The sequence below is a fragment of the Panthera onca genome, chromosome C2, assembly GCF_046562875.1.
Source record: "Panthera onca isolate mPanOnc1 chromosome C2, mPanOnc1 haplotype 2, whole genome shotgun sequence".
Classification (NCBI taxonomy): Eukaryota; Metazoa; Chordata; class Mammalia; order Carnivora; family Felidae; genus Panthera; species Panthera onca.
The window spans coordinates 59937871-59954528 of NC_138347.1; the positions used below are offsets into that span (position 1 = coordinate 59937871).

Here is a 16658-nt window from a genome sequence, read left to right on the forward strand (position 1 = left end):
AAATACTAAGTGCTACTTTCTCTTTTATTCATAAAATGTTTAAATGAATTTGTCTTCTCTCTGGATCTCATCCTTTTTCTTCTAGTGCTTTCCAAGTTTTGCTCTTATTTTAGGTCCCAGTTGAACTTAGAAAGCCTGATTAGTCCAATCCCATTGGTGCTCTGTGAAGGGATGGTCCGTTATTTTTATTGTATCAATGAAGTATTTTATTACCGTATTGATAATTGAAAGAATTTCCGTGTTCAGAAGAGTTTCTTGAACAGTGAAGTGTAGGTAGACAGAGCTGAAACTTTAGCTCAGATCATTTTCTAAGATCAAGAAAGCTCTGAAAATTAGCTCTGAAGGGACCCTTCAGATGGCAAGCAGAAGTGAATGAGTGACAAGAAAAGAAAGAAAGAAGAAAAGGAGGAAGGGAGGAAGGAAGGGAGGGAGGAAGGAAAGAAGGAAGGAAGGAAGGAAGGAAGGAAGGAGAAAGGAAGAAAGGGAGAGAGGGAGGGAGGAAGGGAGAGAGAAAGAGAGAGAAAAGAAAGGGAAGGGAAAGGAAGAAAAGAGAAAAGGAAAGGAAAGAAAAGAAAAGAAAGAAGATGGAAAGGAGGGAGAGATGGAGGGAAGGAAAGAAAATAAGAGTAAAGATGCATCAGTTAGGAATCACATAGCTGCAAATAACAACAAATTATATCTCAAACCACACTTAAACAATATAGATGCTCATCTCCCTGGAAGTTGAACAAAAGGGTGCACTTAGGACTGACTGAGTCTGGTGGCCCTGGTCCTTTCCCCTGCCATTCCCTTGGCTCTGCTTTAATTCCAGTGCCAGTGGTGAGATGAATCACTTTGACACCCTCACCTGACAATGTCCAAAGGGAAGGACTTTTTCAGAAGCACCCAGTAACTGCTCATGTTTCATTGGCATAGAGTGGATCATTTGCTTGTTAAACCAGTCACCGCAAAGGAATAGATTTACCTACAGATCAATCAAGCCTCCTTATAGAACTAGGATGAGATCATCTTCCTCTAAGACTGGTGTTTCTCAAACTCAACGTTATTGACATTACAGGCCAGATAATTATTTGTTGGGGGGGGGGGGCTGTCCTGTACATTGTAGGATGTCTAACTCCATTCTTCACCTCTACCTACTAGAAACCAGTAGTACACTCCCTCCTTGTGACAACTAAAAATGTCCCTAGACAATGTTCTCTTGGGGGCAAAATGGTTCCCCCACCCCTACCCCCAATTGGGAATCACTGACTTAAACACACAGACTGCCTGATGAGGATACCTGGACAAAATCCCAGCTAAGTTAGGAAGTAGGGACTAGGAGTGTTCATCACAAAGGACTTTGAAATAGGGAGGAAATACAGCACCTTTGTTATGTGGACAGGCTACAGGGAGAGAAGGGACATGACAAGTGAAATGAGACCTAGATGTGGGAGACAAGAGCAGAGCAGGCACACTCTACTCTAGGAAAGAACCTAAGCATATCCAGTGGAGCACTGAGAAAGCAGCCTGGAGCAAGAGACACAAGCAAGTGAAGGGCACTGAAATGAATGTGAGACATTCAGGGGAGGAAGGTTTGCAGAGAAGCAAGGATATAGAAATGTCTTTCTCAGGACCCCTGGGTGGCTCAGTGGGTGGAGCATCCAACTCTTGATTTCTGCCCAGGTTGTGATCCCAGGGTCATGGGATTGAGCCCCTGTGTCAGGCTCCACACTGAGCATGGAGCCTTCTTGAGATTCTCTCTCTCTGTCTCTCTCTCTTTCTCTCTCTCGACGCCTGGGTGGCTCAGTCGGTTAGGCACCCGACTTCGGCTCAAGTCATGATATCATAGTTCATGGGTTCGAGCCCCGCATCAGGCTCTGTGCTGACCACTTGGAGCCTGGAGCCTGCTTTGGTGCTGTGTCTCCCCTCTCTCTCTCTGCCCCTCCCCCATTCATGCTCTGTCTCTATCTCTCAAAAATGACTAAACATTAAAAAACATTACAAGAAAAAAAGTCTCTCTCTCTCTCTCTCTCTCTCTCTCTCTCTCTCTCTCTCCCGTTCTCTGTCTTCCTCTCTCCCCTGCTTGTGCATGCTATCTCTCTCAAGATAAGAATAAAAGTAAAAAGTTAAAAAATATTTCTTTCTCTCCCAAGGGCCAGGATCAGTGTGACTTTGGGGGCTACAGGAAGTTCAGTGGAGCTCAGAGCTACAGGAAATGCCCTGGGGGGCTGCTAATCAGAGAAAATGCTAGGAGCAGTGTCTGAAAGGGAAGGAGGATCCCATTAGGCTTGGCATGGTGTCCACCCAAATCAGTGTGGACCTAGACATCTGAGGAGCTGGGCCTGATGCTTTCACCTTGCCTGTGTTTCACGCAGAAAACATGGAGCCAGGTCCCTACAGGCTGTCAAATTGGTGGCAGCCCTGTTTTAGTTACATAACAAAAGGAAGGCTGCATTTGGAGTATCTGTCAGCTCCCCTGTATTTGTTTTTCTTTCATTTGCCTGCCATTCTTTAAGTTCTCTTTGAAAAATATTGACATTGGTTCCGATTGTGCTTAAAACAAAGAGATGTCTTTCATACTTCACGGGATAAAGATGGAGATAATTTCGTGGAGCCAGGTGAATTGGAAATAGTGTTTGTAAAGACTTTCTTGAGGCCATGAAGGCATTTTTTACTGTATTCCCCACTCATCACTTAGCACTGAAGGCAGGGACCTCTGGGGTATTGTGAGGGGTACTAGGAAAGGCTCTGTGCTCTAAAAACCTTTAGTGGCCCTGTCAGTGAAAAATCCCACATTTCACATCATTGTAAAGAACCTATACAGAAATTCAGCCACAACTGGAGAGAAAGGTGAATGAAGTATGTCTCACAGGCTTCTGGGACCACATGAGCTATCAGCATGGAACCTGAGGGTAAGAGAGGGTTACTGTCTCAAGTGAGAGAGCTTAACAAACGTGACAAGTTGTTAGATTTAAGAATCCAATGGCCAATCAAATTCTTCCCTCCATGGAGCCATTACCAAATCAGCCTCTTAGCAAAGAGCAGGGTGCAGAGGGAATGAAGACAAGCAGTGTGAGTTTGGAGGAGTCAAGGAGCATAGGCCACCATCAGGTTCTGTGGCAATGGGTCTCAAACTCTAGTCCTGATGCTTCTTTTTACAAATTTTCTTGGCTTTTCTTGCCACTTTTTCTTTAAGAGAAATCTCATTTTTGTGGTTTTCCTCATTCTCTCAACTTAAAACAAAACAAAAACCTCCAGACTCACTTTGTTTATCTTACCCCACTGCACGTGCCATTGTGACCCCAGAGAAGGGGAGAGGTTGAAGGCTACCACAGCAAGAAGACAAGGCAGAGAAACTCTTGCAAGAGAGAATGAGGCCACTTCTTTGAGCCCAGTGGGATGGTGGGAGGAAAAAGTGACCAGCTAAACATGACGTGTATTTCTTCCTCTCCATGCTGGCATCTGGAATGTGGCCATGGAGTACTGATAGGTTACAAGGAGTGCCAAAAACAGAGATTTTACTCAATTTGCCACTGGGGACTCAGGATCCCTGCCCTTTTGTTTTTTTCCCCTCAGAAACATTCTCTTCAATAGATATGCTTAACGTTGGTGGCAAAATTTTACTAGAGTAGAAAGGCTTCACTGTATGTGGTTTATATTTAAAGTTTATTCATCTTTCTGCAGAGAGAACTTCTAAAACTAATGTGCACTAAGGAGGTGGGCCAGCTATGACACCTGGGCCATGCTCCCCTGTACTCCATCCAGGTGGAGGGGGACAACGAACCAAGACCCTGGCCAGACCCTCCCAGCAGAGAGAGTTCCAGTAGCTCTCCCACCGTTTGCTGGAGTTTGAAGGCCGGATCTTTCATATTCGAGTTGCCCTTTTATTTATTTTAAGTGTTTTTATTTATTGATTTTGAGAGGGACAATGTGCGTGTGCATGTGAACAGGGGAGGGGCAGAGAGTGAGAGAGAGAATCCCATGCAGCCTCTGAGCTGTCAGTGCAGAGCCCATCTCGGGCCTGAATCCACAAACCATGAGATCACGACCTGAGCCGAGACCAAGAGAGTCAGATGCCTAACCAACTGAGCTGCCCAGGTGCCCCTAGTTGCCCTCTTAAACCGTGGTTTTTGTCAGCGCCCCAAGGTACACAGATCTGTTCATGGTCCCTCCCACTGTAGTTCCCATAGTGCCCTTCCTTACCATGTCTTTGTTTTTCTTGCTGTTCTATCTTTACTTGCACAGAAGCTACTCAGGCAGCCCTAGGTTCTTCGGGAGGAATTGCTTTATAAATGGGTGTAGATTTGGTGTGTCCGTGGAGGAGGTGAGCTCAGTGTCTTCCCATGTTGCCATCTTGGACTGGAACTCTCTCCTCATCTGTTGAGACTAGTTGGGATAGGTAGCCTATTGGCATAAAACTGAAATTTTCCAGCAGCTAGTTCCCATCATCTCTGACTACCTCTTCAACTTCCAACCTCCTGAGTCCAGAGACAGAAGGCAAGACAATTATAAATATGAAATCTGAAAGATCCAAACATGCTCAAAATGAAGTAAAGTTTTTCTCCTCATGTTGAGCATTTAATATTAAAAGCCAACATGCAAACATATCTTATGCAGTGTAAGTAAACAGATGGCAAAGGGCTCATGCTCAGAGAAAAAGATGCCAGAATAACTCTCTTCATTAAGATGAGCTCATTCACAACTTTATATGTTTACTTATTCCCAGCCAGAACATCTTGGTCTGTCCTATAAACTGATATTTTGTGTTTAATTCTTTCTAAATACCATAGAGTTAAATATAAATATAACTCTCCTTCTGGGAGCATACTTGAAGTTTGGGAGCCAATGTTCTGGTTTTTTGCATTCTGAGAAGGTCTTAAACATTAGAAAAATTAACAGAATACTGTTATACAAAGTTGCCAATCTCATATTTAAATTGTGCCTATAAAGTCCACAGAGTTAGGGGCGCCTGGGTGGCTCAGTCGGCTAAGCGGCCGACTTTGGCTCAGGTCATGATCTCGCGTTCCATGAGTTCCAGCCCCACATCGGGCTTTGTGCTGACAGCTTAGAGCCTGGAGCCTGCTTTGAATTCTGTGTACCCTACCTGCCCACCCCCACCCCCACCACTCTCTGCCCCTCCTCCACTCATGCTCTGTCTTGCTCTGTCTCTCAAAAGTAAATAAATGTTAAAAAAAAATTTTTTTTAAGAGCACATTTCTTAAAAAAAAAAGTCCACAAAGTTAAAACATCTTTATGTTCTGGCACTTGTCTTGCCCATGAAAATCTTGGTTCTCTTGTCCATCCTAGAATTAGTGATGTTGCAGATGCCTCAGAGTGAAAATGGCTAACAACCAGATTAGAATCACAGCGTGCTCAATCATGAGCCAGAGCTAAGTACAGAAATCAGCGACACATCCAAGTCTGAACAGACCCACACAGCTGGCTTTTGCTTTTTAATGAAGTGTCACCTAAAAAAACAGCGATTGTTTTTGTTTGCTCACTAGCTTTGATTTTAGGTTTTGTGGGTTTTTTTCTCCTTTGTTTACACCCACAAAAACATTGCCTCCCACAAACCATTTCAACCTCCTGTCATAACCAAACTCAAGCACTTTCCTATGCACACTTCTGCCTCTCGTGGTATAGGGCTTCTCAGTAGCACCAAAATGCCAAAAATTCTGAATTTTATGATTTTAGTGTCATTCTTCACTTCCTATTTACACATTTAATAATTTTAAAATTACATCTTTATAAAAGGACATAGGGTAATGGTAGAACTTATATGTAATGTAGATCTTACATCTACAGATTTAATCCCTATCAAAATACCAACAGTAGTTTTCATAGAATTGGAACAATAATCCTAAAATTTGTCTGAAAACACAAAAGACCAAACAGCCAAAGCAATCTTGAAAAAGAACAAAACTGGTGGTATCACAATCCCAGATTTCAAAATATACTATAGAGATATAGTAACCAGGGGCACCTGGGTAGCTCAGTTGGTTAAGCATCCAACTTTTGATTTCGGCTCAGGTCACGTGTCATGATCTCACAGTTCGTTAGTTCAAGCCCCATGTGGAGCTCTGCACTGACTGTGAGGAGCCTGTTTGGGATTCTCTCTCTCTCTCTGCCCTTCCCTTACTTCCACTCTCTCTCACTCTCTCTCTCTCTCTCTCTCTCAAAAATAAATAAATAAACTTAAAAAAATATATATGTGGTAATCAGAACAGTGTGGTACTGGCATAAAAATAAGACACATAGATCAATGGAACAAGATAGAAAGCCCAGAAATGAGCCCACACTTTTATGGTCAATTAATCTACAGCAAAGGAGGCAAGTATATACAATGGGAAAAATACAGTCTCTTCAGCAAATAGTGTTGGGAAAGCTGAATAGCTACATGCAAAAGAATGAAACTGGTCTGTTTTCTCACACCATACACAAAAATAAACTCAAAATAGATTAAAGACCTAAATGTGTGACCTGAAACCATAACATTTCTAGAAGAAAACACAGGCAGTAATCTCTTTGACCTCAGCCTTAGCAACATTAGCTATGTCTTCTCAGGTAAGGGAAACAAAAGCAAAAATAAACTATTGAGACTACACCAAAATAAAAAGTTTCTGCACACCAAAGGAAACCACCAACAAAACAAAAAGACAACTTATTGAATGGGAGAAGATACTTGCAAATGACATATCTACTAAGGAATTAATACCCAAAATATATAAAGAACCTATATAGCTGAACACCATAAAAACACATAATTCAATTTAAAAATGGGAAGAGGACATGAACAGACATTTCTCCAGTGAAGACTTACAGATGGCCAACAGATACATGAAAAGAGTGCTCAACACCACTCATCCTCAGGGAAATGCAAATCAAAGCCACAATGAGGTATCATCTCACACCTGTCAGAACGGCTAAAATCAAGAAGGCAAGAAATAACAAGTGTGGGTGAAGATATGGAGAAAAAAGAACCCTCATGCACTGTTGGTAGAAATACAAACTGGTGCAGCCACTGTGGAAAACAGTGTGGAAGTGCCTCAAAAAATAAAAGAATCAGGGCACCCAGGTGGCTCAATCAATTGAGTACCCAACCTCAGCTTACGTAGGTTCACGCCCATCAGGCTCTAAGTGGTCAGTGAAGAGACTGCTTTGGATCCTCTGTCTCCCTCTCTCTCTGTCCCTCCCCCACTTGTGTGTTCTCTCTCTCTCTCCCTCTCTTTTTCAAAGGTATATAAATATAAAAAAAATAAAAAATAGGGGCACCTGGGTGTCTCAGTCGGTTAAGCATCTGACTTCAGCTCAGGTCATAATCTCGTGGTTCATTAGTTCAAGCCCCACATCGGGCTCTATGCTGATAGCTCGGAGCCTGGAGCCTGCTTCAGATTCTGTATCTCCCTCTCTCTCTGCCCCTGCCCTGATCACGCTCTTTCTCTCTCTCTCTCTCCTTCTCAAAATAAATAAACATTCAAAAAAAATTTTTTAATTTAAAAATAGAATTACCATATAATCCAGCAATTCCACTACTGGGTATTTATCCAAAGAAAACAAAAACACTAATTCAACAAGATTTAGGCACATCTATGTTTCTTGCAGCATTATTTACAATAACCAAATTATGGAAGCAGCCCAAGTTTCCATTGGTTGATGAATGGATGAAGAAGATGTAGGGTGTGTGTGTGTGTGTGTGTGTGTGTAATAGAATATTACTCAGCCATAAAAAAGAATGAAATCTTGCCATTTGCAATAATATGGATGGACCTAGAGGGTATAGTGCTAAGTGAAATAAGTCAATCAGAGAAAGATAAGTACTATATGATTTCACTCATATGTGGAATTCAAGAAACAAAACAAATGAACAAAGAAAAGGACAAATTAAAAAAACAGACTTTTAAATACAGAAAACAAACTGGTGGTTGCCAGAAGGGAGGTGGGTGGGGTTACAGGTGAAATAGGTGATGGGGATTAAGAGTACATTTATGATAAGCACCGAGGAATGTACAGAATTGTTGAATCATGTTGCACACCTGAAACTAATATCACACTGTTTGTTAATTACACTTGAATTAAAAACTTTAAAAGAGGGAGTTTGAGCTTGAAAAGAGACAAATATGAAAGACACTGAGGGAAATGACCCAATAGAAAATCATTGGTAAGCAGTAGCAGACAACCTAAAAAGCAAATGTTGCCCTTAGATGATTCTTTAAAGTATCAGCTTATTATAGTGGAGATGAGAACAAGTCTCAACCTCCTTGTCTTTTTGAAAGATATTCTTGAATACTCCATGAAAGTAACATGCTTGCTGCCAGTTATTCATATACTGGAAGAAAATCCTGGTGTTGTTTTTCAATTAAGAAGATAAGTTTTGGGGCACCCAGGTGGCTCAGTCAGTGAAGCGTCCAACTCTTGGTTTCTGCTCAGGTCATGCGTGATCTCAGGGTTTGTGGGTTCGAGCCCCACATCGGGCTCCGTGCTGACAGCACAGAGACTGCTTGGGATTCTCTCTCTCTCTCTCTCTCTCTCTCTCTCTGTCCCTCCGACACTCTTGCTCTGTCTCTCAAAATAAATAAAAAATAAACATTAAAAAACAAAAATAAATAAATGAATAAATAAAAAGAAGGTAAGTTTTGACTGAAACTAATACAACAAACCACTCTCCGTGCCTCTCTTTTGTTATTTTAAAATGGTGAGAACAGTACCCACCTCATTGGGCTGTTGAAAACTTAAATGAGTAAATTCTTGAAAAGAAATTAAAAGGGTGTCTGACATGCAGTAAGTTCTCCATAAACATCAACTAGCATCAACAACCACAGTAGTGAGATGCAGTAGTTCTATAATATATAATAGCAGCGAGAGCGTTAGTTATCATAGCAGTACTAGATGTGGGGGTCATAGTAAGTAGTACTTGTTATTGTCAATAGTATCCAGCAGCAAAGCTCTGTGCTGTAACTACAACCAAATCTGTCCTAGAACGAAGAGTCAGTCAAGTTGTACACATCTCCACATGACGTTATTATTGGGCACAAAAAAATTTAATACCTCATACTTACTGGTCTGAAAATAACCTGTTTCTTTGTCTTGAAGTTGGATGAAAAGCAAAGATGGTGGTGAAACCACGTTCCATATTTACGGGTAAGCCCAAGAAAGGCCAAGGTACATCTACTTTCTTGAAGTGATGAGAAATCTATCAAGGAATCTCCAGGCCTAGGAACAGTGCCAGGGAGTCTGCACTCTGAGGGCCTGGGAACAACCCTGCCTGCCAGGAATGCTGTGTTAGTTAAAGACCTTGGCTGAGCCAGCTCTTGGCTAAGCTACCAAAAGGAGGAAGGAAATTGAGTCTCCAAGGCCATCTCTCATCACCTGACTAAATATTTTGAACTCAGGATTTAAATATTTTCCTTTCTTTTGTCTTTTAAGTTTATTTATTTTGAGAGAGAGCAAGAGTACGAGCAGAGGAGGGGCAGAAAGAGGGAAGTGAATCCCAAGCAGACATGGGGCTCGAACTCATGAACCCATGAAAGCACGACCTGAGCAGAAATCAAGAGTCTAACGCTTAACCGACTGAGCCACCCAGGCGCCCCTTAAATCTTTTTCTTCATGAAGGAAATGAATGGACACAAAAAGACTAAAAGATATGATAAAGCCTACAAATTGGCCTGAAAAACCGTGAATGATTTTACTGCCCACCAGCGGAAGGAAGTTTGAGAGGTGGATGAGGAGAGCTGGCTGTGGTAAATGATGAACCGGTGAGGCTTTTGGTTCCGTTGTGCGGGTTACATACTGCAGCATGAACGCAAACTGTAACAAATTGCATTTTCAATGAAGAAATGGACATACATTTACAGTGAGGGTATCATAGAATATCCTCAGTTATGTGTCTTCACTGAAAATCTATTTCTCTGCAATAAGAGACTGACTGGGTAACACACAGACCTTTCTGCCTGTAATGTGATACAAGCGATCTCACTTCAGAAGGAAGATACTATACTGAAATGCCCACCAGCCTGACAATATCCTAGATCCTTGACAAAGCTCAGGAGGCGTAAAGAAACATTTTCAAGCATCTCCGCAGATGAGTGTGGCTCCTGGAAATATTGTAGCATGAAGTCAGAGTCAGAGAAACTGCCTAGATACCCTGCTTAATTGTGGTTTCTCCTCTCCTTGTTCAGATCCACCTAATTCTCGGAGGTGAATAAACTCAGTGAATAGCATCTTGCCTAACAACCAAGGAGAAGGTTGGAAGCTATTTCTCTCTGATATTGGTGGTGACATGGCTCCAGATGACTGCACCAGACACAGAGGGATGAGTTCACTCCCTGTGCTACAAGGAGTACTTCAGTGGAAAAGTTTGGGGAACATTATCTTAATTTATCTCTCACTGCCAACAAAAATTTGGCAACAGATACAGAAATATCTCTCAAAATATCTCATATTCTTCCATATCCTTAGTTCAGTTTTCACCATTGATTGCTCCAAGGAGTGCTGTAATTTCCTCCCTATCTGGACTTATCCTGCCAGTGGTTAAGGTGCTGCTAAATGCTATTTTGAAAGCCTCCACATTACAGCGGTTTAATGACAGACAGATACTTCTGTGTTTCTGTTCAGTGGTCACCTTCCTCAAAGTGATTTCAGGACCTGTGCTCTTTTGTTCTTGTGATTCTGCAATACTTTCACGCAGGAACTGGAAGATTTTTTTTTCTCTGTAGAGTGCCAAATAGCAAATATGTTAGACTTCACAGGGCCGTATCATCTCTGTCACAACTGCTCAACGCTGCCACCATAGCCAAAAGCAGCCATAGACATACCCAAGTGGCTGTGACTGTGTTTCAACAGGACTTCATGTATGAGTACTGAAATTTGAATTTCATGTGATTTTTACCTGTCATGAAATCTTTTGATTTCTTTCCCCAACCATTTAAAATATTTATTTTCCTGTCCAAGATTTTACCTAAATTTAGGTTAGTTAACATATACTGTAGTTGTGGTTTCAGGAAGAGAGTTTAGTGATTCATCACTTGTATATAACACCCAGTGTTCATCCCCACAAGTGCCCTCCTTAATACCCATCACCTATTAACTCATCCCCCCACCCTCCTCCCCTCCAGCAACCCTCAGTTTGTTCTCTATAGTTAAGAGTCTCTTATGGTTTGCCTCCCTCTCTGTTTTTATCTTATTTTATTTTTCCTTCCCTTGCCTTATGTTCATCTGTTTTGTTTCTTAAATTCCACATATGAATGAAATCATATGGTATTTGTCTTTCTGTGACTGACTTATTTCACTTAGCATAATACACTCTAGTTCCATCCACATCATTGCAAATGGCAAGATTCTATTCTTTTTGATAGCTGAGTAATATTCCGTTGTGTATATATAAACCTCATCTTCTTTGCCATTCATCAGTTGATGGACATTTGGGCTCTCCATAATTTGGCTATTGTTAGTGCTGCTGTAACACATTGGGTTGTATGTGCCCTTTCAAGTCAGTATTTTTGTATCCTTTGGATAAATACTTAGTGCAATTGCAGGGTCATAGAGTAAGTAGTTCTATCTTTAACTTTCTGAGGAACCTCCACACTGTTTTCCAGAGCGGCTGCCCTAGTTTGCATTCCCACCAACAGTGTAGGAGGGTTCCCCTTTCTCTGCATCCTCACCAACCTCCATTGTTTCCTGAGTTGTTAATGTTAGCCATTCTGACAGGTGTGAAGTGGTATCTCATTGTGATTTTGATTTGTATTTCCCTGATGATGAGTGATGGTGAGCATTTTTTCATGAGTCTGTTCACCATTTGTATGTCTTCTTTGGAGAAGTGTCTGTTCATGTCTTCTGCCCATTTCTTAACTTGATTATTGATTAGGTGTTGAGTTTAATCAATTCTTTATAGATTTTGGATACTAGCCCTTTATCTGGTATGTCATTTGCAAATATCTTCTCCCATTCCATAGATTGGCTTTTAGTTTTATTGATTGTTTTCTTCACTGTGAAGAAGTTTTTTGTCTTGATGAAGTCATAATAGATAATTTTTGCTTTTGTTTCCCTTGCTTCCAGATACATGCCTAGTAAAAAGTTGCCACAGCTGAGGCCAAAGAGGTTGTTGCCTGTATTCTCCTCTAGGATTTTGATGGTTTCCTGTCTCACATTCTAAAACCATTCTTAGTTAAAGGGTTATACAAAAATAGGTAGCAGGCTAGATTTTGCCTGTAGGTCACAGTTTGGTGAGTTTTATATTGGACTGATGATTCAAGCTACTTAGAGTTGTGTTGTTTTAGCAACTGGACATGAAGTGTTTGCTTTTCTTTTTAACAGGCTCTGGAAATATGGCGGTGTCACATCCCATTGCTGCCAGCACCCCTGAAGGAAGCAATTATGGGGCAATAGGTATTGCCTACTATGAGTCCATTCATTGAAGTATTTCTTAATTCTCCAGAGAATAGGATAAAAAGGGCCTTCCAGCCACTATTAACTGTGTGAGTGGGCAAGGCAGTCATCGTCTAAGATTGTCTTCTCTTTATAAGAGAAATTGGTTGGAAGATCTGGAAGGCTCCTTCCAGCTCCAACCTTCTCTAGTTTGTTATTCTGTGCTAGCCACACTTGAGCAGAATTCCCTACCATGGTTGCCGTCAACTCCCAAAGTCCGTGTGGGGATGTTTTCATACCCGGCCTGAGTTTAGGGCATGAACAGTATGTCAGAGCCGGTGTCAGGGAGCCCGAAATCAATTGACAAGCTCTTTCATTCTCAGGTTTCAGTGGAGTAAGGGCGATCAGAAGACTAAGGCTGTGCTGCAGGTGAACATGGCTGTAGCCTGACAATCGTTCATTTTGGCTAACTTCATAATTGAACCTAGTCATTCACATGGCAACCCCTCAGTGTTCATTGCGTGGCCTGAAAGAGACAGAATTCCTGTGGGTCTGTGAATGGTTTGCTTAATATGTCAGGGAGATGGGCTGGAGTCCTTCTTCCTACTCTGGTGTACTGTAACTTTGAGAAGCATGTGGGTTTCATGCAGGCTACTTATTTCTGGCTCTGCAAGAACAGGATTTTTTTTTTTTTAACTAACTGAACAGAAGCAATAAAACAGAAGGTAGGCTCAGCTCATGTGCTCATCAAGCTGCACAAATTCCCATCTGCTCTGGGAAACATTCATGAGAACACAAGGATTCTTCTTCCTGAGAGTGTTGTTCTCATTATATAATCATAGATGCGGCATGTGGGGGGTTTCAGTGTACAAACACTTTACCCACGAGCAATGTATAGCTGCTGGATATGCGTGTGCTTACACGGGTCTGTGGTCGATGCTATACATAACTGTGCATGTGTATGTTTATATATTTATGTTCATATTGTAAAATATGAAACATGACATATAAGCATAATCTTATTTTTTGCATCCAAGTAGTTAACAGAGCAGTTGCCTTTATGTTCTTAATATGCATTCAGCCCTAGAAATAGACAATTTAAATATAAAAATAGGAGAAGTGGCAAAGTAGAAGTCCATTGAGGAGGAATTAAGAGAAAGAACATGTGTTGTGGGTAAGGAGTTCGTTTTTACCAACACAACATCTTCAAGAATGAGTCAGCACTGCTTTTTGCAGAGAGGGATGGACTGCATGGGTTCTTCCTAGCTTCGGAAGGCAGATGAGTTTTCTCTCTTTCAGAGGAGTCAAGCTCCAGTCCTGGCAGGCAGATGTCCTCCTCCGATGGTGGGCAGCCATGCCAGTCGGACACGGACAGCTCTGTGGAGGAGAGTGACTTCGACACCATGCCAGACATTGAGAGTGATAAGAACATCATCCGGACCAAGGTACCTCTGCCTGGCCGTACTCTTGGCAAGGGCAGAATGTTCAACAGTCAAATACACCTTCAGCAAAGGTCTCAGTTTCCTTTATTTTTTCCCTTCAAGGGAAACCATATTTCCCTGAGGGCTTTTTAGATAACATATAACTACAGACTAAAAGCAATACCCTGCTAATTAGCATTTCTTTCTGGAGGAAGAAGGTGAGAGAATTAAGGAGAGCAGTGCATTAAAACACTCAGGGTCTGGGGGCACCTGGCTGGCTCAGTCAGTAATTCATGTGACTCTTGATCTCTGGATTGTAAGTTCAAGCCCCACGTTGGATGTAGAGATCACTTAAATAAATAAAACTTAAAAAAAAAATACTCAGGGTCTGAAGTGGATCCACCAGATGAAAGAAAAGATTCATGAGGGGTATACCTGGGAAAACTCTCTGTTTCTGTACCTATCATCCCTCAGGAATAAAGCTCATTTCTTTTTGGCATATATTTATTTTATTGTGTTGTATCCAGTAAGGGATATGAAAGTGGACTGCACAGTTTCAATCGTATAATTCAAGAACCACACAGTGGACATCCCCAAAAATGGCAAAACCAGTTCCTGAGATGTAAGAAGCAGTTGAGACTCCCAATAGGTTTTTCTACATCAGCCAATTCTTACTATTTCAGAGAAAATACTAGGGTGTATATTAGGGTATTCTGGGAAAAACAAAATTGAAAAAAAAGTTTATTGAATAATTTTAATCCCTAGCAATGGATTGGATTGAGAATTTATAAAGCTTTCCTTTGTGTGTCTTCCACAAAAAAAAAAAAGCCAAGTACATGTTTGCATTCTTTTTTTATTTGATATTTTAGATGTTCCTTTACCTGTCAGATCTGTCCAGGAAGGACCGGAGGATTGTCAGCAAAAAATATAAAATTTATTTCTGGTGAGTAGATGGCCACTAGGACCATGGTTACCTTAAGTAAAATGAAAATTTTCTTAATAAAAGCCATGATCACTTATGGCACACCTTTCAGTTTAATGAGGCAAAGATATAGATGCTTCAAGGATTCATGCCACATTCTATAAGAAAAACAAAAATAAACTACAAAAAGCAGCCAGCCCTAAATTAAATACATAAAAGTAAAAATAAGAATGGTAGTAAAGTGGGGGGATGGGCATTAAGGAGGACACTTGTTGGGATAAGTGTTATATGTAATATGTTATATTGATGGGATGGGTGTTATATGTAAGTGATGTAAGTGATGAATCACTAAATTTCACTCCTGAAATCATTATTACACCATATGTTAACTAACTTGCATTTAAATAAAATTTTTAAATTAAAAATAATAAAAAACATGAAAAAAAAGTGTTCATAGTGATTAAAAAGAATCATAAGAATAGTAGTAGAATCCCATATGTTTAGGGAACACACTCAATCCGTTTCCAGAAAGGCAACCTAACAATAACATGTCACTATCTTCCATGGGACACGCTAAACTGAAGCCATTCCATCTTCTCACCCAGACTTGCTCTTACAAAAGCCAATGATTTCAGGGACTAGATGTCTACAGCGTCTCAGAGTAGCTGCGAACCACACTGAAAGGAAATGATACCACAGCCAGTGCTAAATAGACCCTGATGCATCCTCTCTCCAAGCCAAGAGGCTGAGCTGCCTAGCAGGGGACCCCTCTCCCCTCAGAAATCCCAGGCTGATGCTGTGATAGCTCTTTCCATTTTTTTCTCTTGAAGGACGCCCTTTTACTTGGATACAGGTATTCGAGGGAAGCAAGGGACAGTGGGGGCCCCATGGAATTTCATAGTGGGACCATCATTTTGGAAGTAAGAGTTATGTAACAGAGCCACATCCTTTCATGTGATCCATCTCCCGTTACTTGCGCTCTGGTCACTTTTAATCGAAAACATCTAACATCTAATCTAAAACAACCTAAGAAATAGGCCCTCATCAATAATTTGGTTAAAACAGAAGCAGGTATCATTTACAGTTTTACCAATGTTTGTAGGGGTGGGAGGCTGAAGAAACGGGAACTGCATAATCAGTTTCCGATTACTTTTGCAAGTTAATTAGAGAGTTATGGAGTGGAAGCGTTCTTATGTTAAAAAATTGAGCAAAAATTCCATTGTTAATTTGGAAATAACTATTTCCGGTTCTTTCTGGCTGCTTAGGAACATCATCACCATTGCTGTGTTTTATGCACTGCCTGTGATCCAGTTGGTCATCACCTACCAGACAGTGAGTACCGCCCAGAACCCCAGAATCCCAGCTTTCGTGCTGCAGGGAGAGATCTTTGCTATGACTTGCAGAGAAAAGTCTATATAACTTGATCTCAGTCCAAGAATTAACTTCCGATATCATCTTCAAATTAGACATCTCCGTTGCTTCATCTTTGATGAATCTTTAAATCTAGTTCCCAACTGTTTTATCACAGAGGGGCCTGGGACCTCGTTATTATTTTGTCTACCAATCTGAAGTCATTACCGTAAGCTCATTCAGTCATAATATCTATCAACTATATCTGTTATTTACCAGTCTGAACTTCTGATTATCAAGGGGTAATGAGCGGAGTAAATAAAGTTCCAGTCAAAACAAAGAAACCTGGTATTTAATTTAGCCTGTGCCCTCTCATTGAGGGTACTTTTCATAAAACTACAAACAGCTTCTTAAAAAAAGGTAATAAGTTTTTAAAAAGCTAATAAGATAATAAAATTGAGAAAATATAAAATAAGAACTAAAATAGAGTAAAAACAAATAAACAAAGATAATAATTAAAACACCTTGAGAATCCCCATTGCGCCTTCATAGAACCTTGGGTCCAGATCACATAATGACCTTCTCTAGCATTTATTTTATGCAAGAAAGCCTACATAGAAAGCACA

The 16658-nt window shown here is 40.9% G+C and overlaps 1 protein-coding gene across 3 annotated transcripts in view; it reads left to right on the forward strand.

The window, feature by feature from the left end:
- SIDT1 (SID1 transmembrane family member 1) overlaps positions 1–16658 on the forward strand; it is a 110958-nt gene that overhangs the window by 73432 nt on the left and 20868 nt on the right. For 2 of the 3 annotated variants that reach the window (XM_060639980.3, XM_060639982.3), the window contains exons 11-14: positions 12289–12360; positions 13639–13784; positions 14630–14703; positions 15948–16014. In XM_060639980.3, coding sequence (XP_060495963.3) covers positions 12289–12360; positions 13639–13784; positions 14630–14703; positions 15948–16014 — 359 coding nt within the window. Of the gene's footprint in view, positions 1–12288; positions 12361–12430; positions 12769–13638; positions 13785–14629; positions 14704–15947; positions 16015–16658 lie in introns of those variants that run through there. The other variant, XM_060639983.3, reaches the window with a different exon arrangement.